Source organism: Monodelphis domestica, chromosome 4 (genome assembly GCF_027887165.1).
Source record: "Monodelphis domestica isolate mMonDom1 chromosome 4, mMonDom1.pri, whole genome shotgun sequence".
Classification (NCBI taxonomy): Eukaryota; Metazoa; Chordata; class Mammalia; order Didelphimorphia; family Didelphidae; genus Monodelphis; species Monodelphis domestica.
The window spans coordinates 205,686,132-205,711,115 of record NC_077230.1 but is presented as its reverse complement, the minus strand read 5'-3'; the positions used below and the strand labels follow the sequence as shown (position 1 = coordinate 205,711,115).

Genomic DNA, 24,984 nt, shown 5'->3' with positions numbered 1-24,984 from the left:
AACAAATATGTTTCAATATTTCTTTAATTAGCAGAATCAAGAAGTAAAAAGGAACTTCACAGAATATGGCCTGGGATTCTTCTCTGAGTTTAGTCTTGCTTCAGGGAAAACATACACACATGAATATACAGATACACACACACACACACACACACACACACACACACACACACACACACACAGACACATCTGGAGCTCCAAGAGATATCTTCTTGCTCTTTGGATTTTTTTTTATCCTCTCCTGCAAGAACTAAAGGTATTTCCTGAAAATTGAACAGAATACTAAGTAAATACTATTCTTTTTGTATATTTCAAAAAAAGGAAAATAATTGTGAAAAATGCTTTATATCTCCACATTCCCTGACAACCATTAAATGAATGAATTTTCAACAGAATTTACTTAAAAACATTTATTTGCAGCAAAATCAAACATACCATTAAGATTACAAAGAAATACAGTTTTCAACCAAATTTTTCATTAAAAATGCACTGTTGAATTAAGCATTTTTGAACAGAATGACCAGTTAAGTATTATTTAATCATGCCATTTCCATACGTGATTACCATTAAAAAATCAGTAAAGAAAAAGTTCGTTAAGTGTGCAAATATCATCTTAGTACTGTGTTACCATTGATAGTAAATGGCCACTAAATATATGCCTATTACATAAAGCTTTTTAAAGTACAATAAAAATACAAATTCTATCTGTTAAAAAAGCCATTGAGATATGGCTACTAAACATCCTCATTATACAAATTCCAAAATACTATATGACAAACAAAATTATAAAGACTTCTCTTTATGAAACATATACTACTCTGGAATTAGTGATACATGTGAACATAAAGTAGAAAAGATAAACTCATATACACCTTAAAACATTAAAAACTCATAGAAATGTGATGTTGCATGAACATAGTTTATATTTTCCCAGCTTCTATTTCATCTAGGATACAGAAGAAAAACAAATGCTTATTAATCCATAAAGAAAACAATCTCTTTTTATGAGGAGGACTTCTAAGCATCCATCTATTTCTAAACTGACAAATCTTTAAGCTCTTTTTCTAGTAAAGTAGTGTCAAGAGAAACCCAGTAAGATTTACTTTTAGGGTACACTTTATTAGCATTAAAATGAGTTTTAAGCATGTTATATGTTGAGGAAGCCTGTATAATAAAAAACTTTCAATGAACAAAGTTATAACTGATTCAAAACAAAATTAAATATTTATTGCTCATGTTAATGATTAATGGAATATAAGGAGCCAAGTCATTCTCTAACCTTAGCAGAAACTTAATTTGTGTGTCTACAAAGGATGGACTTATATTTTTAGGAAAATCAGGTTAAAATGAAATTTGGTCACATCATATTATTATTAATGATTTTTCACTTAGTCATGCTGAATGGTTGTCATAAATGCTAAAATATCAATATTAATTGAAGCATCTCAAAATAAGCATTTGAGATTTGATTCAATTCAACAAATACTTATAAAAATGCCTATGACGTGCAAGGCACTGTTCTAGGCACCGAATGTAATACTAATTTCAGAGGGAAATATTCCAGTAAGAGACAGACTACTTTGGTGGAGAAAAATGCTTTTCTAAAGTAAATATAAGTATGATGTGTTGTAAATATATGCAGAATCTATGTTCAAATATATTTCTCTGTATTATCAAATTAGAAAGGTATATATGCTTTGTTATATAACTATCATTCTCAATAAGATGGTATTGAAATGATGTTTCTATATTTTCTTAGATGGTGCAAATTTTATTTTAAGATGAAAAAGAAATATATAGTAAACAATTGAATATAACAATTAGAACTATGTGGCATCTATGCTTGCTGCTATATATTCTAAATACATTCAATTTTGTTATCTTTTTAATTTCTATTCACTAATCGTTTCACCAGTCTGAAAGTTAGTGACCTGAGGTCATTATTTTTAAAATGTAAAATTCTCCAGTGATATGAAAAGCAACTAATAGACACAATGATGTACATGGCTTGTGACTTATAAAAATTTCATAGGCTTAATATGCAGAATAATCAGTTATAACTACATGATACCATCAAAGTTAACTGAAAGTAGGAACTGCTTCTTTTGGGCTCTCATAGCACCAAATAACCATTTTGCTGTCTCCCAGTGAATTGGCTAGCATGTATATTATTTAGACGTAGTCATAGTTAGTTTTTTCAAATGTCTAGCCAAGTCTTGCACTTTCAGTTAGATACTTTTTCCCCAAAAATACCAGGAAGAAAGTATTAAGTTCCAGTTAAGTAGAATTCAATCATATCCTAGTGGACTGAAAAAAGGTAATATAGTTTTGTGGCTTTCAAAAGTACTTCTAACTCATGATGAAGAATTAGGAGACTCTCTTTTTTAGTAATATAAATTTATCTCCAACAGAAACAGAAAGGAACATAATGGTGTAACTTAATGAAGAGCTCACATGCAGATGTGGCTTTTTTACAATTTTACAGGTCAACACTGAACCTACGTTTATGTCTTACTGAAGCATATTTCACAGAAGTTAACATGTCTAAAAACAAAAATTTTTGGCACATGAATAATACCTGTAATACACATCATAATAATAATGATAAAAAGAAATGTCATACAAGAGTCAGGATCTCTTGTTCTTGGCATCAGCACCTACTATCTAATGGATCGAGACAAAATACCGTGCCTTCAAGAGTTAGTCCCATTTTGAACCCCTCCTGTAAAACAGAATATGATCATTAAAGTAGGAAATGCCATTGGGAAAACTTGATATATAAGAGAAGTTAATATGTCAAACATGAAAAAATCTTTGGCAAAATGTTACATTTGCAATAAATGATGGATTCTGTTATTTTATTTATACTTTGGCCTTTAGAAATTTGGTCATGTTTTTAATTTTTAAATATGTATTTTCTAATTTGTGTATGTTCAGAATCATTTTGTAGTTAAAATACATATTAGATCTAAGCAAATATAAGCCTTGAAGTCTATGACTTTGAAATCTATACAGGGTGTCTCCAAAGTCTTAGTTCAGTTTTCAATTCTAATCATTTAAGTTATTCAATTTTAAGCTACTGAAGGTTAAAAAGGAACAAAATTTTTGGGACCTTCTTTATACTGAGTAGTCAATTCTTATTTAAAGACATAAATGGTAAGTTTCTATCACAGCATTTCTCTGTCCAAGAACCCAATTCATATTGTCTGTTACTTTTCATTAGCATGAATTCATCTGACTTTCAAGGTCCAGAAAGCCTAATGTAAGCTCTTGAGGGCAGGAACTATTTTTTCCTTTAATATTTGTTCTTGTATAGCTAGCCCCTAGCATTACACCTTTCATATTATAGCCACTTAATGTACTTTTACTGATTTGAATTGAATGCCTTCAGATGTCGATAATCTTCAAATCCATAATAGCTGCAGAATGATGCTAGTAGAGATTGGAGAGGACTAGATATTTCCTCCATAAATTTCCAACCCCATTGTCCAAGATTTTTAATGATATGTTCTTCCTAGGATTTGAAGCAGTAGTTTACCCTGGCTTTTCAAGGGATTTTCTCCATGTTTCTCAGCTATGCTTTCCTGAGCCAAATGGTCACCCTCTTCTTCAGGTTTAAGGTTACTATTTCCACATCCTACCCCTATCCCAGCCCCTCACTAAGGGCTAAGATTTCCCTTTATTACTCTGGTTGCTATTACTCATCTGGAATACATCTTTGCCTTGCTTCAGATCTGTCCCCATTCTCTTACATTTCCCTCTGCACGTGTAAAAGTAAAGTCTTCAAGGGCAGTAGCAACTGGAAGAGTATTCCTTGGAACTCTCAGTAATGTACCTGCCCTTGTTTCCAGAACAACTTTGCTGAACCTTGGACCTTTCCTAGTTTTAACATTTCTTCTCGAACTGTACATATACAAGCCTATGCTCAATGCGGTAAAAAGAAAAGGAGCTAACCAAGACCTTAATCTGGCAGATAGTTGGGTACAAATTTAGGAAGAGTTTGTGCATGGATGGGGTCAAGGTAGTCTGTGAACTACTCTTTTGTCAATGGCAGCACAGCCCTGGCTCCATACTGTATAAAACTCAAAAGGTTAAAGAAAACTTATGTTACTGAGGATATTGATAGAAGTGTAGGAATATAAATTAGGGATAGACGGGGTACAAGGATGAGTTAAAAGAAGGGAAATTTGATACAAGCCCTGGGAGAGGATTCTGGGAAGGAGAGAGGAATTGTGGGAGTTTGAGCTGACAATAACTGATTTACTTCTTTCTGGGATTTCCACTGAACTGGAAGGAGGTTTGATCTCTGCCTGAATTTCTACCAAGCTGAAGGAGGTCTTGCTCTGAGAGATTTTCCCATGATAGTCAAAATTTCATGGAGAAATTTTTGACTTCTTGGTAGAGAATTTACTTGGAAAGAGCCATTTTCCCTGAGTACAGAGATCATCTGCCAGTGGTCCTGTGGCCAGAAATTATCTTGGACTAAGGGAATCCAAAGATTTTCATCTGGGACTTTTGGTTACTTAGTGCAGCCAAACCCAGGCTTTTTCCTTTCCTATTTTAAAATCACTATTGGGCAGATAAGGTTAAAGTCAGATAGCATGTTGGGTTTTTTGTTTTTTCGATAGAGCTGAGAGCTATAGGCAGGGCCCAGAGAAGAAACAGAAGGCTCTCCTTTTGCAGGAGACTTAGAAGTTCAGTGGAGTTAGTTTTAAGAGTGTTAGGGTCTTACCTACCAGTTTCCCTTACTCCCTTTATAAAATACACTTTGTTTTATAAGCTAAAGGGTTTGTGCTTTAATGGCCCTGGGAAGTTCCTAGTTGCATTGTATCTTCTCACATCCTTCTAGGACAGTTTCCCTATTACAGTATAATGAGTTAGAAAAAAAATTGTTCTTGTAAAGGAATGATCCAAAGGTTGCTTTTTTCCCTCTTTAATGTAATGCCTTAAGAATATCACGAAATATTTGAATTGGAAAGAACTTTAGAGATTATCTAGTTAAATATTCTCTATTTTTATATGAGAGAACTAAGGACCTAAAGGATTTACATTATTTGAGACAGGTAAATCAACTAATTAATGACAGAGCTAGGACTAGATTCTGGATCTCCCAATTCCCAGTTCAGAGTTTTTTTCAATGATCATAGGATTATATTAAGGTCTCTCAAAAAAGTATTGTCTTAGCTGTAAACTGTTTATTTTATTTTTTTTAATCCTGTTGATATCTAATGTTTTCCAATAACTAATCTGTACTCAATTTAAACATTCAAATTTCCTTAATATATTATGAACTGATAAATAAGATGTATCAATTTAAATAAAATTATTAAGGTGTTGTCTTCATAGTTTTCATCTCATTAAAAAGGTAAAATGGGGAAATCATTTGCTTAGGATATTTCAGTACTGAAAAAAGCATTTCCATTTGAAGAGTGGATAGTAACAATTCATCAAAAAAGCAAAGAATATCTTATTACAGTAACTTCATTATTTAAAATATTAAGGATTATTATTTTTAGAATGGTTTTAGTCAATTGCAAGTTTATATCTACACTATAAAAAATCAAATTTAATCTGGTGCTGACAACATCTGGGAGACCCTTATGAAAGTTGTACACCCAAATCCTTTCCTTTAAGAGATTTTCCTTTCTAGCTGGATATCTTAGGAAGTTTATTTATATAGAGAATGCACCAGTAATAAAGAATATAATGCAACCTTTCAGTGAATATGGCTAAATGTAAAGCATGGAATCCAGCCAGATTACTAAAACATCTAATCACCAGAGGTACTTATCTAAAGAAAGAACCCTAAGAGATGATCTACTCCAAATTTCTCACTTCATATGTGAGGAAATTAATGCTAAAGGAGCTTAAATGATTTGATCAATGTTACAAAGGCAGTAATTAGCAGAACTACCCAAAGTTTTTGCCTCCAAATTCAGCATCTTTTTGACTATGCTGGTAAAAATATGGTTTCTTCCGATTAAATTATATTGTAGATATGATTATGAAATAACACTATGTTGGATACTTTAACATGATGCCTGTGACAATGATTGTTTGTGATCAGATGTGCCACCCCAAGATGTGCTTTACATAGGAGTATTTTGAAGTTAAAATGCTATATTATGATTCACATTATATTTTAAAGAAATTTTTCTTTTTCCTAAAGACTACTATAATATAAAAAATCTAGTCTGCTTCTCTGACTTTAGTATTTATGACTTTATCCAGTTTCATGCCTTCTATAGGCTGCATTTAGTACTGTCTAACTTTGACTTCGTTTCCCCAAATTACTTTTATGCTTGATTAGGCCACTGGTATCTGCAAGACTAGTATTACAGCTTTAAAATCCTACAAGCAATAAGTCATATTGTTTTAAAGTTATGAAGGGAATTATTTATTATACTTATAGTACAAAGATTATCTAGTAAGATTGCTATTTTAAAGATAATTCAGAGGTTCTTGTCTACCCAGAACACAAATCATTCTCCTTAATATCTAGGAGAATGTTTCAAGGTTAAAAGAACACTTGCTAATGAATGAAAAGTAATGTTTTTACCACATACTGAACCTTCATGTAATATATTCCAGAAATATTTGGTCAATATTTAGAAAAGATGGCTGAAAATATAAAAAGGCATATATTTTAGTGATTTTTATGAAAATTAATATTTTAAGGAGGATTTCAAACATCAAATTAGTTATTGGTAACTTGTTTATAAGCTATCTATGTTTGTCTCAGTTCTTCTGGAAAGGTTTCACATTCCTTTTCTGGCCAAGGTAATTTAAGATACATTTTGAATTAACTCAATGGGAAAAAAAAAACAAAATTTTATTACTATAGTCGGCCTAAAAGCAGTATTCATCTATGTCTTAGTACTATATTAGAAATGCAATTTAGAATAACAATAAATTCGGAAAGAAATGACTTGAAGACTATTTTACAAATGATCATATGTTCTACACCACTAGGAGTTCCAGAATATAATGGGTTCCTTAGATTATTTTTCCATGTAATTTCTAGGGTGTTGTGTCCTAATCATCAGAAAATAAATTATTACGAAACTCATTAGCTTCCTCTCCTCTTAACTAAATTGAAGACAAGTCACTGTGGATATATATTGTCTAATATATACAGATTATTTTATGTCTAAGTTGCATACAAAAAGATTTTTTTTTGACACAGTCACAGAATTATCCACAAAATTTTACTCTTCCCAATGTTGATAATATCAGACTGCATATACTAAGGATGGGGCTGAAATCATCCCATCCCATTTAGTCCTAATACGTTTATCAGAGAAGAACACCTTAATTATAGACGAGGCATGAAGGATATCTCTATAGGTATGAAAGGGAATTTGTTTGACCTGACTAAGGTCACTCCTACTGTAGCCTTTATAAAGCCTTTAAGGAAGTTGAGAACAAGAGTTTATAATGTCTGGTGACAGTGAGGAGAGAACCCTACTTCTGGAAAGGAAAGAAGGTAGTATGTTAGCTTTTGTCTAGATCCCCTAACTGTCCCCAGTCCTCCCTTGACTGAGGAAGGATCTCATGAACTTTGAGGATTGTAGGATTGTGTTTCAAGAACCTATAGTGACTGTCTCTGAACTAGAAGCCATAATGAGGAAGGAAAAATCCAAAAGACTACACAGAGGGTCAAATAAATAAACTAAATCACACCTAAGGAGTAATTCTTGAGCATCCACAAAGGGAAGAAAAGGAATTCCAGCAAATAGGAATTTTGAGTTACCCCTTTGCTCCATGTTCTTCCTAAATTTGAGCCCAACATTCTCCTAAACTCTGTATGTACATTCAGTAAAGTACATCACACACTTTTGGGGAAGGACCCCTGTATCAACTGTTCTTACTATATAATCTTAGTAAATATTACTTTCTAGGTGCTAATTAAGTTTGGTTGATATTATTCTTATTATTTAATCTTAGTAAATATTTATTTCTAGAAACTAATTAAATATTATTTACTTACTATAGAATCTTAGTCAATATTCCTTTCTAGAAGAGAATTAAGTCTTGCAAATCAATTGATATTAACTGATACTTATTTCATGATTGCAAGTGCCCCAGTTGGGACTCATAAACTTTAGGATTAGAAGATTCAACCAACCCATTAGGGCTACATTAGAACTAATGGCTGAGCTGAGGAGCTGACTCTTTGATGAGATTAGAAATTGAGATAATAGTTCTAAAGCATGTGAGATACCCAAAAGGTAAACTGGCTCTGTGCTAGGATTTTGTAGCATAAAACACCCCAGATACCTATAGATCAGAGGTAGAAAAATACACTGAATGAACACAGGAGTCAACTTTAAAAGAGGTTTGGACCTATCACTGAAAAGTTTAGCTTCAAATGTAGTATGCAAACTAAGTTTTTCAATTTTAGTGTCTTAATTTTTAATTACTAACACAGTGTTTCCAGGAAAGAACATACTCATGTAAACAATTGTTCTCAAAGAATTTTCACAAATTGCAAATTTTTTAAATCTTTCTCTTTTACCAAAGCCAATGCTTGCAATTTAATTTTTTAAAATGTTTTATCTTTATTTGCATAAAATAATTAAGTTATTCACTCTGAGATTTGGGAGATTTATTTTGTGGATAATATGCTTTGTAAAGAGTTAATTTCCCTTTGTTATTTGAGAAAATTATCTTACAAATAAATAGTGCTATCCTTATTTACAGAAACATATTGTATAATGAAGGAATGATTTATTTTAACAAAAGCATCCATAAATAGTCACATAAAGGATTTGTGATCAAACATTTTATCCAAGTGTTTATTTTAACATGATTCTTTTTCTTTTTTATTTCTTTTTTTTACATAATCATAATATTTTGACCTCAGAGTCCACAATCTAAATTCAATTTCTTTGGAAATTCAATGGACTTAGGAGGCACAGTTTTTGGACAGGAGCAATGTGTGAATTTCTTTTGCTTGACTATACATATTTGTTAAGAAATATTTTGTTTTCTTTTTTATGGAAAGGGAAGATAGGAGAGAGAAAAATTCTTATTAATTTAAGACACTACATTTTTGGGCAAGGTACCAGATTTGGTCTTGGGCTATGTTCCCTTCAAATTGTATTTTACTTATGGACTCTAAAGAAGAAACTTGTGTAGGGGAGAGATTTGGAGAAAGAAAAGAACTAGAATTGAAAAAGGAGAAGGAAAACTTGAAGATGGTTTAGAAGGCATCTAAATCATGGAGAAAGCCAAAGAGGAAAGTGAATATAAATAAATTTAAGAACTTAAGCAAAAGTTGAGAACTCCTTTAAGTGACAAAGGAAAAAGACAGTCTCAAGGAGGTTTAGTCAGAAGGGAAAAGGTTGAGGATAGAACCTGAGGAGAAGGAAGTGAACTAAAGAGTAGCTGGTAAGGCTAGGAAGGTAATAAATGCTAAGTAGATGCTTGTAAAAGATTAGTAAGGGTAAAGAATAGAAACCAAGTATGGTTATCAAATTGTTACTCATTCATAAAGAAATAGTCAAGAGTGAGGCAGTATCATCAACAAGCAGTTTCAAGGAATCAAATAAGGATCTCACTTCTAGTAGATAGAAAACACAGAGGAAATTTTTAGTGACCCTGGATGCGTGTGATTTTTGTACTTCTGCCATGGCCTTCTGTCTATGTTCTCACAGTGCTGCCTAGTCTCTACAAGAAGAGAAAGAGAACAGATTCAAAGAAGTGCCTTTCCATACTCCATGATATTTGGTGCAATGAAAAAATATTTGAAAAAAAAAAACAAGAAAATAATTGAAATGAAGTTACAAGATCTAAAGAGGGAGAAAGGAATACTGAATTGTGTTAGACTTTTGAGTTATAGAATCACTGGAAAGGAAAACACAAGAGCTTCTTCTATTAAAGGTAAAAAACAAACAGGAGACACTTTTAGAAGAGGACAGAGTAGGATGCTCAGGAGGAAGAAGCTACTAGCTCTTCAAGGAATGAAGCAGTCAGTATGTGCATTAGGTAACAAGTCATATCTAGCAAGAGGAAGAGGAAGACGATAAAAGTACTGGTTATTGGTCATTATCTAATGGAGAATAACAAAGCAACTATTTGTTGACCTAATATCAGAGTTCTATAGTTTTGTTTTGGTTTTTTTTTCTTCTGTAGAATATATACAAAAGAACTTCCCTTGGAAAATACATGACTAAAACCACGTCTTGTTGTTTTTATGTGCATACATGATATGGCCAAAAGGAATCAAGGCAACATTGTCAATGTTATCTTAATGGAAGAACAAATGAGCAAAGATGGTGTTTTCAACTTTACTGCACATCAAAGACAAAAGATTGAAGATTTGGGTTGTAAGTAACCTATCAAAATGAATTATCTGAATTTTTTAAATTAACTTGTTATGTGATATATAAGATAATAATTTATTAACTAAACTATATCATCTGATTCAGACTTTTTGATCAAGAAGAGAAAGGAAACAGATACAAGGAAATGCCTTTTGATATTACAGGATATATGGGGCAATGAAAGGTTCTTTTAAAAAAAGCATTTCAATGTGAAAAGGAGTAGTAGTAAGATCAAAAGGGGGAGAAAGTTTAAAATGTAACTATGAAAGGATTTTGCCTGAAAATAGAATGCATCTAATATGAATCTGATAAGACTGCATTTGTCCAAAGTCTTCCAAATATAATTAATATAATGCTTGAAATTGAAAAAGAAAGAGGGTAAGAGAAAATTGCATCTCTATACTGACCAACCAAAACATCATAAGTAGTAGTTTCAAAATATCAAGATGAATAGACACTCAGATTTGCAGTTCACAAAAGAAGAAAATGCATGAAAAGAAAATTTAATGAAAACCATGAATTCAAGTCCATTCAGAAAAAAAATACAAATACAGTTCCTAATGTAGAGGCAAATTTGGCATTATAGGTATTTCTGAGACTTGATGGAATGATACCCATGATTAGTATATGGTTCTGCATGGGAATATTTCATTCAAAACAAGAGTGGTAAAAAGTTATGAGTTTGTGTTTCATATTAATATTCTTGTGACCAGAATTCAGAAGAAGAATGCATAGCAGGGAGTAAATGGGTGAAGGTCAGTGGATGAAAAAATAGAAATGACTAGTTCATCTACAGATTATCATAACAGAAAGAAGAAACATGGAATTTATATATTAAAAAAAAAAAGACCATATGCCTAGCAAGAAAGAGAAATTCTGGGGGCAGCTGCGTGGCTCAGTGTATTGAGAGTCAAGTCTAGAGATGGGAGGTCCTAGATTCAAATCTGGCCTCAGACACTTCCAGCTGTGTGACCTTGGGCAAGTCATTTCACCCCCATTGCCTAGCCCTTACCACTCTTCTGCCTTGGAGTCAATACAAAGTATTGACTCTAAGATTGAAGGTAAGGGCTTAAAAAAAAAAAAAAAGACAAATTCTAGAAGACTTTAGTCATCTATTTATTATTATTACTAGAACTTTTTTTCTCTTTTAAAAGTGAAATTTCTCATTTCTTGATGTAACATTGATAAATAGATATTACAAAAGTTATGGTACCGAAAAAGAGAAAATTATGTTCTAGATCCAAGTCTCATCAATGAGGAAAAAGGACCTGCTAGAATGGAAATTCTGGGAATCATAGAAGGAAGTGACCAACTTAAATTTTAAGATTTGTCCAGGAGGGCAAACATTAGAAAATCAATTCTATAAGATTCTGGAGTAAAATTCATGTTCAGAATGAGTTGAGACTGGGAATGAATACTAAAGAAAACAATTTTCTAAAAGAAAAGAAATCAAAAAGGTAGGATGATGGTTCTGAGTGTAAGGAAGGCAGTGATTGCTCTATTCTTACTTTGAATTTGTCTTCTCTAACAAATACAAGAACTTTTGGATAGGAAAGGATAGAATAAAAGTAATTAACAGTGAGCTAAGGAAGCATATATGAGGACAATTAGCTGCCCTTGATCAGTTAAACTAAGCAGAATGAACTACAACATCATGATGTAAAACAAGAACAAAATAAAATATTAAAAAGATTGTTGTGGCACTATTGGTGAATAATGAAACACCATCAATAATAGGTGGAGAACCATAAGGCAAATATTTTCCCACTCTTCAAAAAAAGGGAAGAGAATGATATCAGAGAAGAATATAACAGTGTGTTTAATGTTGATTCTTGGCAAAATTCTGGAACATATTATTAAAGATTATTAAGATATTAAAGATATTAGATAAAGATAGATAAAGATAAAGATATTAGATAAAGATAGATAAAGATAAAGATATTTAAGATATTTAAAAAATAAAAATATTAAATATATATTTTATATATTAAAAAAAATAAAACATCCAGAAAAGGAAATAATTATGTCACAGAGCCTACTATAGTTTCATCAAAAACAAATTATTTGTGACTATTCTTAATTCCTTTTTTTCACATAGTTACTAAACTAACCAGCTTTTAATAAAGAGTTTGAAAAATGTCTCTCACAATGTTTGTTGTTATTATTCTTATTGTGTTGCAACAAACTCTTCAAATAATGGCCTCTGAAATGAAATAATTTAAATAAAATACAAGAAATCATTTTAAAAGCCTATAAAAGTTTCTTGATGGGGTTATAGGAATGCTCAGGTTGTTTCTGAGATAGAAAAACTATATATTGTTCATTTGATGAAGACAAATAAGATATGAGCCCGGAATGAAGTCATGTTATTTGCATTTTGAAAGTTCAGAAATCCAATAGATAAATCAGCTCATAAACAAAGAAGGTTCAAGTTTGATTTACTAAATTTTGTTTTGAATGAAAGTCTTGGTAGAAGCTCATGCTGTCCAGTTGTTGCTTCTCCAGATTGGGGAACTTCTTGAAAACCACCAAGGTTCATCTCCACACTCTTTTGGAATGTTGTTACTAAAGCATTTATTATAAATTATGCATCTGTGAAGCACTGATAGGTGCAAATCTACAAGTTCACAATGGATAGAAGATACAAGAGTGTTTTTTCAATTTATTCTAATATTTCTCTCTGACCCTTGACATAATGTGTTATTTTCTTCCTTAAGAATAAAAGTTTTAAAAATTACAAGTTATAGTTAACCAAGGTTAGATCTATGCCACCTACATAACCATTCTTTGTCTTCAGAGTTTCCTAATTTTCAGCCAATTTTAAAAACAAAATTACTATAACTGACTTTAAAAGAATAAATAACCTATATTTCAAATTGATAATACATCATGCTTATTTTTGGATATGAATTTTATACTGACTCCAAATTCAAATTATTCAGTTTATTTTCTAGACATTCTTCTATGAATAAAATAAACAGACATCTCCTTATGCTTGTAAGCATGCAGTGCTCACAAAATTTATTATGCTGCCCCAGGTTTAAAAAAACAAAAAATATATTTGCAAGGAAAGAAAAAAGAATAGTTAATAAGTAAGCAGAATGGTTAAATAAAGCTACTAAAACTAGAAATAAAATTGTCACAAACTTTAGATCACTCAAAAGCTTACTATTCTCAACTGAACAGAAGCCTGTGAAAATAGGTATAAATAATACAGGAGAAGTCAAGCAATATAATAATAGCTGAGTCATTGAGAGAAAAATTCATTTAAAGTAGTTAACACAAGCAGATAGAACGAATAGGTCATAAAATCCAGAAACATGTGAATGGAACAGCAGTTGAAATATTTCAAAGTCAGCTAGAGCATGCAAATGTTAAAATTTAGGTGGCAAAAAGCTGTTGTGAAATGATTATGGAAATTATATACCAACCATCTCTGGCGCTACCCCCCATGAAAGCACAAGAAGATAAAAAAGATATTAAGAAAGTATTAGAAGCAATCAAAATAGTGCAATGTAACAGCATTGATTTGCATAGAAAATAATTCTAATAGTTAGCAAATGTTTTAAATACTAAAATTGAAATTTTGATATAAAAATACTAGTCATTCTGTAGCTTCTGGAAACATATAACAAAGACAATTCATAAGAAACTTAGAAAATAAGTTTAAAGAATGAGCCTAGACTAAGAATAAGATCTTCTCTTCCTAATCAGAAGTATACACTATCCATCCTTTTGTGACTAAAACATTTCCATGTTGTTCAGGTGGTGAATGTTTTATAGGGAATCTTTAGGATACTTTGGGTCAAGTCTTTGAAATAAATTATTTTAAGGAAATATTTAAATTCGTCTTAGTGAACAAATATCATCTTTGCATTAAATGAGCTTAAAACCAACAACAATAAGGGATGAGTTGAAAAATTAATGGATAATTAACTGATTTTTCTAGCTTGGCCAACTATTTCTTTAAATATAGATTTTTAGACTTTTAGACTTCTTTCAATTTGTAGTATAAATAAGAATTATGAAAAAAAGTAAAGGAAATACAAGAGAAGATACTCCTTATCAAACTGCTCTTTGGATTACTATTTTTCCTACAAAAATTTCAAGCATTATCATGAACTATTAATTTTCCCCATTGAAAACCTTTAATAGTTTATAGATTTCTTCCTGCATTCTAAATCATGTCAATATATCAATTAACTCTGATGTCCTCTACCTAGGGACTCCTTCCATCAGTTTTAGATGAGAGCTGAGATAACTCAGTATAAAAATCTAAGAGAAGTGTCTGAGCCTCAGAAAGGTGAAGAGACTTGCCCATGGTAATTCAGCTAGGCAGTGGAAAGATTCCAAAACCAGGTCTCCTGACTTGGTCTCCTGACTCCAGGACTAGCCCTTGAGATCTTACCATATTGTTTTGCTATTAGCAATTTTGAAAAAGGACTATAGGTAAGATCAGTCTCAAGTATTATAAAAAAATCAAAAATCCTTATAGAAATTCATGAGGTCCATACACACACATACACACACACACACACACACACATCTTTCTGTCTCATATCTATATGCAATTATGTAACTTGTATATATATGTATATATATACTAGACCAATATGTGTGTGAATGCATAGATCTTATATATATATATACATATATACATGCATGCAATTATATTTATGTGTAAGCATATATAGAGATACATAATTATTTATAACATTCAAAGATCAGACTAGCTAGTTGTTTGTTCCGATAATAGTGTATATGAGAGGGGGAAAAGAAAACAGAGAGACAGACAGACAGACACAGACAGAAACAGAGAGAGAGACAGAAAAGGACATTCTTGAACCAAATGTAAAATACATTAAAAGATGAACCAGCCTTAGCTAAAGTTTTGCAGTGGTATTTTAAAGATCATGTTAATTATTTGTGTTCTGATTTTTAACCTAAATATTAAACAAACATAAAATTAACTAATGGTGACAAAAAGCCAAGATTGCAACTCTTTGGGCATTTACCTTGAAAAGTAATGGCCAGGCTATGGAAAAAAACATGTATTTAAATTTATTCTAGTAATAAATGAGTAGTCACCTGCATCTCATCCAGTTTTGATTGAATGTCTGGAGGGAAGTCCCCTGCTCCACAGTTAAAGGGATCAAAAGGTTCTGCTCCAAAAAGGTCTCGTTCTAGAATAAAAGAAATAAACAATTTCATTTCATAGAAATCATAGGACTCAAGTGGAGAAGGCATAGGTTATTTTAATGGAAGAAATATTCACTTTGTCTATGCTGTTTACACTAAATAATTATTTGTGATCTGTTCACATAGACTATTTCCATTAATCATATGATGACCTAAGGAAATCTCTAAAAAGCCAAGACACTCTTTGTTGGCTATTATTCTACTTTATTAAGAACACATGCTAATATGCAATTTTGTTGTAGAAAATTTAACTCGTGTAATTTAAAAGATCCAAAGTAAAATTTTTGAAAATTTATTTTTTCTTATTATGAGCCTGAAAAACACCAATAAACAAGAACATTTCTCTATACATTGTGGTTCTTAACTTATGGTCCATGAATTTGGTTTTATCCAGAACCTACTCTGGCTGCAACATAGTAGGTGCCAAAATACATTCTTGTAGTTAACTTTATTTAAATATAATTCATTTTTACTAATTGTACATATTTATATGCAATATAAATGCACACTTAAAATATTATTCTAAGATATCTAAGACTCTATAGGTTTCATCAGACTGTCAAAGAAGTCCATGACACAAAAAGGGGCATTCTGTACTATACAAAGGAGAACAGAAAAAGAGGACTACATATGAAATTCATCACATGCAACTTGAGCTTTTGGTTGCTGCTTGTTTTATTAATTTTTGATATGCCTTTGCAACACTAATTGAAAATGTTATTTATTCCATAAGTGTATTATTTTTTGTGTCTCCATTACTTATTCAGCAAATATTTTAGAACCTAATCTGTAAAAGGAATTCTTGTAGATCCTATGAAAGACACAAAGATGTCCCTGTTAAGCACAATAGGTTCATTAATACTATTCTCATTATTATAATAAAGCATCAAGAATTGAAGAAAAGGGACTTTTTAAAACTGTCTTCTGTCTTAGACCATTCAGTTCCCTGGAAATGATAAATGATTAGTCATGACCTCCCATTAGGAGCCACCAATTCAATCCCTGTGATACAGGGCACAGATTAAAATACAATCAATTCAGTACCATTGAAAATAATATCTGTTGCTTGCTAATTTACAGAAGAAATGAGCTAAATTTCTTATGGATAAAACACCAAGGAAAAATTCACAGCTGTACTTTAATCTTCTATTGGGCAATGAAAACACCAGTTGCTTAATTAAGAAATACAAAAAACCTTTTCCAATGGATTTTTATAGAGAATTTAGAGAGTATATTTATATAACATTGTTAGTAGTTAAAGGAATATGAATAGCAGACAATACTTTAAAAAATTCAAATAAACCTAAACCCTATTCAATTTCTTTTAATTGTAGAGAGACCAAAGAAAGACCTTGTTAAGAAATTTGTTGGGAGGAGTATAGACATATTTTGATTTTCATTCTCTATCCCAACTGTGTTAAAATTAAATCTTGTTTCTGGTCTCCAAGATCACCCCATGTCCACTTTTTATTTAGTTTATAAGTAGTCAGAACTATGGTAAGTGTCCCTAGTCTAAGTTCCTTTCTTCTAAACCTCTTGTAAATGGAATATATTCCATTTATTCTGTAGGTACAATTTTTTGCATGCTGCCTCCCCCATTAGAATGTGAACTCCTAAAGGACAGGGACCATGTTTTTGTCTTTATTTTTATTCCCATAACAGCGAAATGCATGGCACACAGATATCCCTTAACCAATATTTACTAAATAAGTAAAAATTCAAATGGTTTTCTGACTATATGTTAAATGAGAGTTGAACTAAGAACCTTAGAGGACACAAAAGAACACAGAGGAGTTCAAAGAAAAGATCAAAGAGCTTCCTTTCCAGCTCTAACGCTTAATATTAATTACTGTAACATAATCTAATGGTAAATATCCATTTTCTTCTCTGAGAAGTTTGGACGAGAGGAAGAACTTTGACTAAGGAGAGCTGTAATCCTGCTCTGGAAGGGAGTCTTATTTACCACTTCTACAACCACTACCTTTCTCTTCCTCACCTTCTTCCTAGGGATAATTAAGAGGTTGAAAAATCTTGCTAATAGAGCTGAAGCCCTCTTCTGAAAGAAAAGGGCTTGGGAGCCACACTATCCTTAGCAAAAGTTAGATTGGGGCATTAGGTTAACAGAAAATGAGCTTGAATCCAAGAAGACCAGTTGAAAGATGGTAGTGATATTCAGCAGTGAACAGTAGCTTCCAAGTAGCTAGGAAGTAATAGCCTAGGGAGGATATGAGGGGTTTGGTGTCTCCTTCCATGTATATGCCTTAAGTGTGAGTTCTACCTTTTTTGTATGTGCTCCCTAGCTTCATATTATTCCATGTGTGTAGATTGTACATGTCAATTCTTTCTATACACATCTATTCTTTCCATTGACGATATATGTATTGGGGGTTTAGGGAAATAAACATTTTGAAGGGAAAGGGGGATGATCTGTAGTTACTTTAATTGGTCTGCTATTTCATTAATTGCCTTTGCTTTGAAATACATATTCTGATTGATTAATAAAAAGGAAAAAAACTCAGGAACTGATGAATAATATTTTAGAAATGATTCTAATTTAAAGTACCTGCAACCTGACTTACTACCTAACTTGGAAGAGGAAAGTAAAAGTAATCATCAAAGTTCTTTGGATCAAGAATAAAGTTTTAGAATGACAATTATAAACAAAATCTCAATGGAGTGTCAAGGCTCAGCTCAAATATCATCTCATTTCTCACGAAGTCTTCCCTTAACCATCTTCCTCATTCCCCTGTCATGAATTCTCTGACTCTCCTCAAATTGCCTTTTTTACTTCTATGAAAACATATTAAATCCTCTTAGAATTTAAATATCATGAGGGCAAACACTATTTTTTTATCTTTGTATACTGATTGCATAGTACATAGCAGAAATACAATAAATGTTTGATAGAATTAATGCTGAATTAAATGGAGAGAAAACAAAGAATCAAATATCTCCTATAGTGATGTCAACATGTATATGTATGTATATAAATACATATATACACACTCATATATAATGCATATAAGGTATTTAAAGTTCTATTTCCCGCTCAATGATTTCAAATTGTTCATAATAGCAATATTCATAATTTTGCTTATGAATTAAAACAAACTGGCTTAGGGCTATAAAATTTAATAAACAAAAGTTTATTGTGTTTCTAGTAATACAAAGTAATAAAACATAAAATATACAATAATAAACAAAAATATCATCTGTTTTATCATGAATACCACGCATAAAATAATAATAGGAGTCAGAATCCAAGCAAACAGTAGGTGATTTGTTATAGGACATACTTATCTCTGTAGATCGACTGGGTACTGGAGGAGGCTGTGTACCATTGCGAGTAGGTGTTGATAACTGAGGAGTGATGGGAGAAAAAGGAACCATGTCAAAGATGTCAGTGGAAGGTGATTTAGGTGTCACACTGGATGCCTGTAATTAAGGAAAAAGACTGTTAAGATACTATTTTATTATTGAAAGTATTAAAATTGGCAATGAGGAGACCAAGCTATCACTTTTTGCGAATGATCTGATGGTTTACTTAAAGAATCCTAGAGAATCAACCAAAAAGCTAGTCAAAATAATCAACAACTTTAGCAAAGTTGCAAGATACAAAACAAACCCGCATAAGTCAGCAGCATTTCTATATATCTCCAATCCATTTCAGCAGCAAGAATTAGAAAGATAAATTCCTTTTAAAATCACCCTAGACAATATAAAATACTTGGGAATCTATCTTCCAAGACAAGCACAGGAACTATGTGAACACAACTACAAAACATTCTCCACACAATTAAAACTAGATCTAAAAAATTGGAAAAACATTGATTGCTCATGGGTGGGACAAGCTAACATAATAAAAATGACAATCCTAGCCAAATAAATTTACTTATTTAGTGCCATATCCATTGAACTACCAAAAAACTTCTTTATGGAATTAGAATAAAACATAACAAGGTATCCAGGGAAATCATGAAAAAAATGCAAAGGAAGGAGGACTTGCAGTCCCAGATCTCAAACTATACTATAAAGCAATGGTTATCAAAACAATTTAGTACTGACTAAGAGACAGAAAGGAAGATCAGTGGAATAGACATGGGGTAAAAGACCTCAGCAGGACAGTCTATGATGATAAACACAAAGATCCCAGTTCTGGGGACCAAAATCCACTATTTGATAAAAAATGCTGGGAAAATTGGAAGACAGTATGGGAGAGATTAGGTTTGGATCAACATCTTACACCCTACACCAAGATAAACTCAGAATGGGTGAATGACCTGAATATAAAGAAGGAAACCATAAGCAAATTAGGCAAACACAGAATAGTATACTTGTCAGATCTTTGGGAAAGGAAAGACTTTCAAACCAAGCAAGAACTAGAAAAAAACACAAAATGTAAAATCAATAATTTTTATTACATCAAATTAAAAAGTTTTTGTACAAACAAAACTAATGCATTCAAAATTAGAAGGAAAGCAACAAATTGGGAAACAATCTTCATAACAAAAACCTCTGACAAAGGTCTAATTACTCAAATTTATAAAGAGCTAAACCAATTGTACAAAACATCAAGCCATTCTCCAATTGAAAAAATGGGCAAGGGACATGAATAGGCAATTTTCAGTTAAATAAATCAAAACTATTAATAAGCACATGAAAAAGTGTACTAAATCTCTTATAATCAGAGAAATGCAAATCAAAACAACTCTGAGGTATCACCTCACACCTAGCAGATTGGCTAACATGACAGCAAAGGAAAGTAATGAATGTTGGAGGAGATGTGGCAATGTTGGGACATTAATTCATTGCTGATGGAGCTGTGAATTGATCCAAACATTCTGGAGGCCAATTTGGAACTATGCCCAAAGGGTGATAAAATACTGTCTGCCCTTTTATCCAGCCATAGCATTGTTGGGTTTGTACCCCAAAGAGATAATAAGGAAAAAGACTTGTACAAGAATATTCATAGCTGCGCTCTTTGTGGTGGCAAAAAATTTGGAAAATGAGGGGATGCCCTTCAATTGGGGAATGACTGAACAAATTGTGGTATATGTTGGTGATGGAATACTATTGTGCTCAAAGGAATAATAAGGTGGAGGAATTCCATGGGACCTGGAACAACCTCCAGGAAGTGATGCAGAGTGAGAGGAGCAAAAACAGAAAAACATCATACACAGAGACTGATACACTGTGGTACAATCGAAGGTAATGGACTTCTCCATTAGTGTCAATGCAGTGATCCTGAACAACTTGGAGGAATCTACAAGAAAAACCACTATCCACATTCAGAGGAAACACTGTGAGAGTAAAAACACAGAAGAAAAACAACTGCTTGAATACATGGGTCGAAGGGATATAGTTGGGGATGTAGACTCTAGATGAACATCCTAGTGTAAACAACAACATGGAAATAGGTTCTGATCAAGGACACAAGTAATACCCAATGAAATTGAACATTGGCTATGGGAAGAGTGGAAGGAGGGGAGGGAGGGAAATAATGTGATTATTGTAACCAAGAAATAATGTTCTAAATTGATTAAATAAACTTATCCAAATGGAATTTTAAAAAAAGATACTATTTTATTTGAACAAATCATAGTTTTGAACTTTTAGGATACGTGTATGATGGAAACTCAATCGCAATAAAATTCAAAATAATTACTGGCAAAGGGGGCAATGGCACTTTTTTGTTAAAAGTTTACAAAGGATGATGACACAAAAGACAAGTACAGTTAAGTATCCTGAAATATATCTTTTCCACACATGCATTCTTCACAAATTGTCTTTGGGTCATTTGAGAAAATGGCAACTTTAGGCAAAACATAGAAGGCTATTACTACCTCTGGGGAAAAAATGCAATAGCAAAAGTCAGAGATAGACCTGCTTAGACCGGGTGAGCTTAGCTGAAATCTGTTAACAGTATTATTATAAAACATTAATTGGCCAAATATATCTGAATATACCTATATTGTTTGCCTAGAATAAAATAGGCTTTGTGATTATTTTTAAAATATTAAAGGCCAATTCAAGTTACAAACCATAATCAAGACCTTAATGAGCATTTGTTAAGTACCTGAGTACTAATCACTAGAGACAAGAAAGATACAAATAGAAGGGCTAAACAGTTAGTTGCAGGTTTTAGTAGTTTTGGAAATAGAGATTCTAATGGAAAAGATAACCCACATTTTCTGGAAAATAATATAGTCCTTCCCTCATGACTGAAGAATACTTTAAAAGTAATCTAAATGAATAACTTTAAATATTTACACTCCTCAGATTCTTAAATAAGACTCAACTGAGATTTTTACCCTTATTACAGAACCCATTTTAGAAGTTACTTATGTCTGAACACAAAATTCATAAATAGTTGAAGATACTAATGAGCTTTCATAATTACTATTGCTGCTATTGTCCAGAAGACCCAGTGCTGCAACTTATTACCTTGGTGATCTTGGACAAATTTTTAATCTCTCTGGGACTTAGTATATTCATCTGTTAAATGAAATGGTTGCACTAAGATACCTCTAAAATACTTTACACTATTAAATCTATGATATTATAATAAAATATCAGGGAACTTCAAAGTAATTTGCATAGAGAACACATATCCATCATTTTCAAATGAACTAGAATATACAACTAAAAATAATACCTTTTCAGCAAAAGAAAATTCTAGAAAGGAGAATAATATCTTACATGTAGCTCGTTACACAGTGGATTAAAAGAACTGGGCTTTAAGTCAGGAAGACATGAGTTCAAATCTTGTCTTAGACATTTAATATATGAGCTTGGATGAGTCACTAAAAACCTCTGTTTGCCTCAGTTTCCCCATCTATAAAATGAAGATAATTATAATACCTACCTTGCAGAGTTGTGAGAATCAAATGAAATATTCACAGAGTGCTTAGCACAATGCCTAGTACATAGTAGGAGCTTAATCAATGCTTGTTTCCTTATTCCCATGCCCTGACAGTCTGGAAGATCTCCCTGAGGCTCCTCCCCTGGTTGGTGAATTCTTCTTGGAACCTTGGGTTTGAGGAAATGCCTCATTCACACTCTTTCCCTAGCTGCTCTCCTAATTCTCTGGACTTCTTCACTACATTTCCATCTCTCCACCTGACCTACTTTTCAGCTTCTATGTGGTAAATTCCCCTATTCGAATGTAAGATCCTTGAGGACTGAGATATTAGCTTTAATTTTTCTTAAGTTTGCATTCCCAGCTCTAAGCATAGTGCCTGGAACAAAGTTGGTGTCTTGTTGACTGTAATTGACATATCTATACAGTGGCAACACTAGCAGAACTAGAATCAAGGGGCTTCATCTTTTGATCTGAAGTATTCTTTGCATTATGCCACTTTGGTTTGAAGAAATGAAGATAAAAATATGGAGGGGAAACAAATGAGTTCATACTGGAATCGACTGAGAACTCTGTTAAATTTTCATATGAAATAGGTATGTTTTAAATCAATAGGGGAGATTGACAAAGAAAATATACTCTCCTGAGCATTATTCAAATCCGATAATTATGCATGTCTAGTCTTCTCACTGAAGGTTTGCTATCTAAAGTAGTATGAATTTCCAGGATACTAATATTCAAGTACAAATAACAATGTATTGTCCATAGCCAAATATATATGGCCTTTGCTATGCTGGTACAACTATATAATGGGAAGAATGATGAACTTGAACTCTGGTTTTAACTGGGAAACCATGTGAAAGCCCCTCAATCCATTTGCAATGTTATCATGGAAAAATGAGATAAAATTGTGATTTTGGCAATTTGGGGAATTCAAATCACCAATAAAGATAGCAGCTCAAATATAGTTTAGTTCCTAGAATCATAGATCTATATCAGGAAGGGAGTTTAAAGCCTACTTAGTCTAAACTCCAATTGAAAGATAAAGAAATTGAGGCAAATTCTAGGAAGTTGACTGATATAAGAGATTAATTGGCCAAGATCACAAAGCTAGTAATTGTCAGATATGCAATTTGAATCTGGCTCCTCCTGACTCGAAAGTATAGAACTTTCCACATCTCACCTCTCTTCATAATCAGATTTTTATTCTGGTGATACACCACAGGTTTCACAGGGTTATGAGGAAAGTTCTTTGAGAACCTTTTAAAGCCATCTATATAAATGTGAGGTAGAACTACTTACTTCTACCATTCTTCTTCTATATCAATATACCAAATTAAAATTGGAGTATTCCAGATGTATTCAGAAGAACCTCTCCTTGTTCTATGTAATTAGGAACTTGGCCAAATCCCTTAAACTGTCAGTTTTCTAGGGTCCCAACATGCAGTGAATATGAAGATTGCCATCTGTCCAACAATACATTTTTTTATTAAATTTAATTTGATACTCCTTACAACTCTGCAAGGAAGGTGAGATTGTGCCTACTTTGTAGATGAGGAAATTGATGCCATGAGCAGTTAAATTCAGGGTCAGAGAGCTAGTAAGTGTCTTAAACTGGTTTCAAACCTAGGTCTTCCTGAATCCAAGGTCAGCATGCCATCCCCAGCTTCACCTAGCTGCATCACAGTGGCATACTGAAGAGGTTCAACTAATATGTAAGCAATGGGCAGCTAAGTTAGTGAAGTTATTGTGCCAGGCCTGGAGGTCAGAAGAGACTTAAGTTTAAATCCAGCCCATTTGGCTCTGTGATCCCAGGCAAGTCACTTAACCATGTGTATATGTAAAGTGGAAATACATAATATAAATAGAAAAATCAAGATATACAGCTATAGTTAGGAACAAAATAGTCACAGGAAGATGGTATTTTCCTTCACACAATTTATAATAGATTTATGTACATGTATATATATATATATGAGCATATTTTTATAGATTTCACCTATAATCAGATCATTCTTTCTTCATTATACCATGGAATATGGTCTTCTTTGCTAACTAGTCTGATTAATTTTAAAGAAAGTGGTCTTTATACCAAAGCACCTTGACCCAAAAATTTGGATGATGGAGTAGAGTTCAAAATTTCAATACTCAAAAACATCTTATTATCTATATCTAGTTCAACTTTCTGATTTTACAGATAAGGAACTGGAAGTTTTAAAAGCCTAAATATGAGCAATAGAATATTGGATAAAGAGTCTTGGATTCAGAAACACATACTGACTATGTGAGTCAGGGCAAGTCAATTAACCTTTTGGTAACTCAAGCAATTAATCTCTAAACTGCAATGCAGTTGCCTATCTGCCTATCGCTGTGAGTCCTCTACACCAGACTCCAGTCAAAAACAATCAAAGCTGGTAAGAGTTCAAGTTTCCTAGAAATTTGAAGATCATGGGGGGATGGAGTTCTTTGTAACACTTTGCTCAAAGGAACCCTGAGAGGAGAGAAGAACAAGAATGATTATCTCTCTTTTACAGATGAGGAAACTGAGTCTCGAATTACTTGTCCAGGATCGCATAACTATCAAGTGGAAAAGCTGGA

General features: G+C 32.4%; 1 protein-coding gene across 9 annotated transcripts in view; it reads right to left on the bottom strand.

Annotated features, from left to right (window-relative positions):
• Positions 1-395: 395 nt before the first annotated feature.
• GULP1 (GULP PTB domain containing engulfment adaptor 1) overlaps positions 396-24,984 on the bottom strand; it is a 404,571-nt gene continuing 379,982 nt past the window's right edge. For all 9 annotated transcript variants that reach the window (XM_056794109.1, XM_056794111.1, XM_056794112.1 and 6 more), the window contains 3 exons: positions 18,824-18,962; positions 15,417-15,511; positions 396-2,722 (listed from right to left, as the gene is read on the bottom strand). In XM_056794109.1, the coding sequence (XP_056650087.1) occupies positions 2,651-2,722; positions 15,417-15,511; positions 18,824-18,962 (306 nt within the window). In that variant the 3' untranslated portion in view covers positions 396-2,650. The remainder of the gene's footprint in view (positions 2,723-15,416; positions 15,512-18,823; positions 18,963-24,984) is intronic.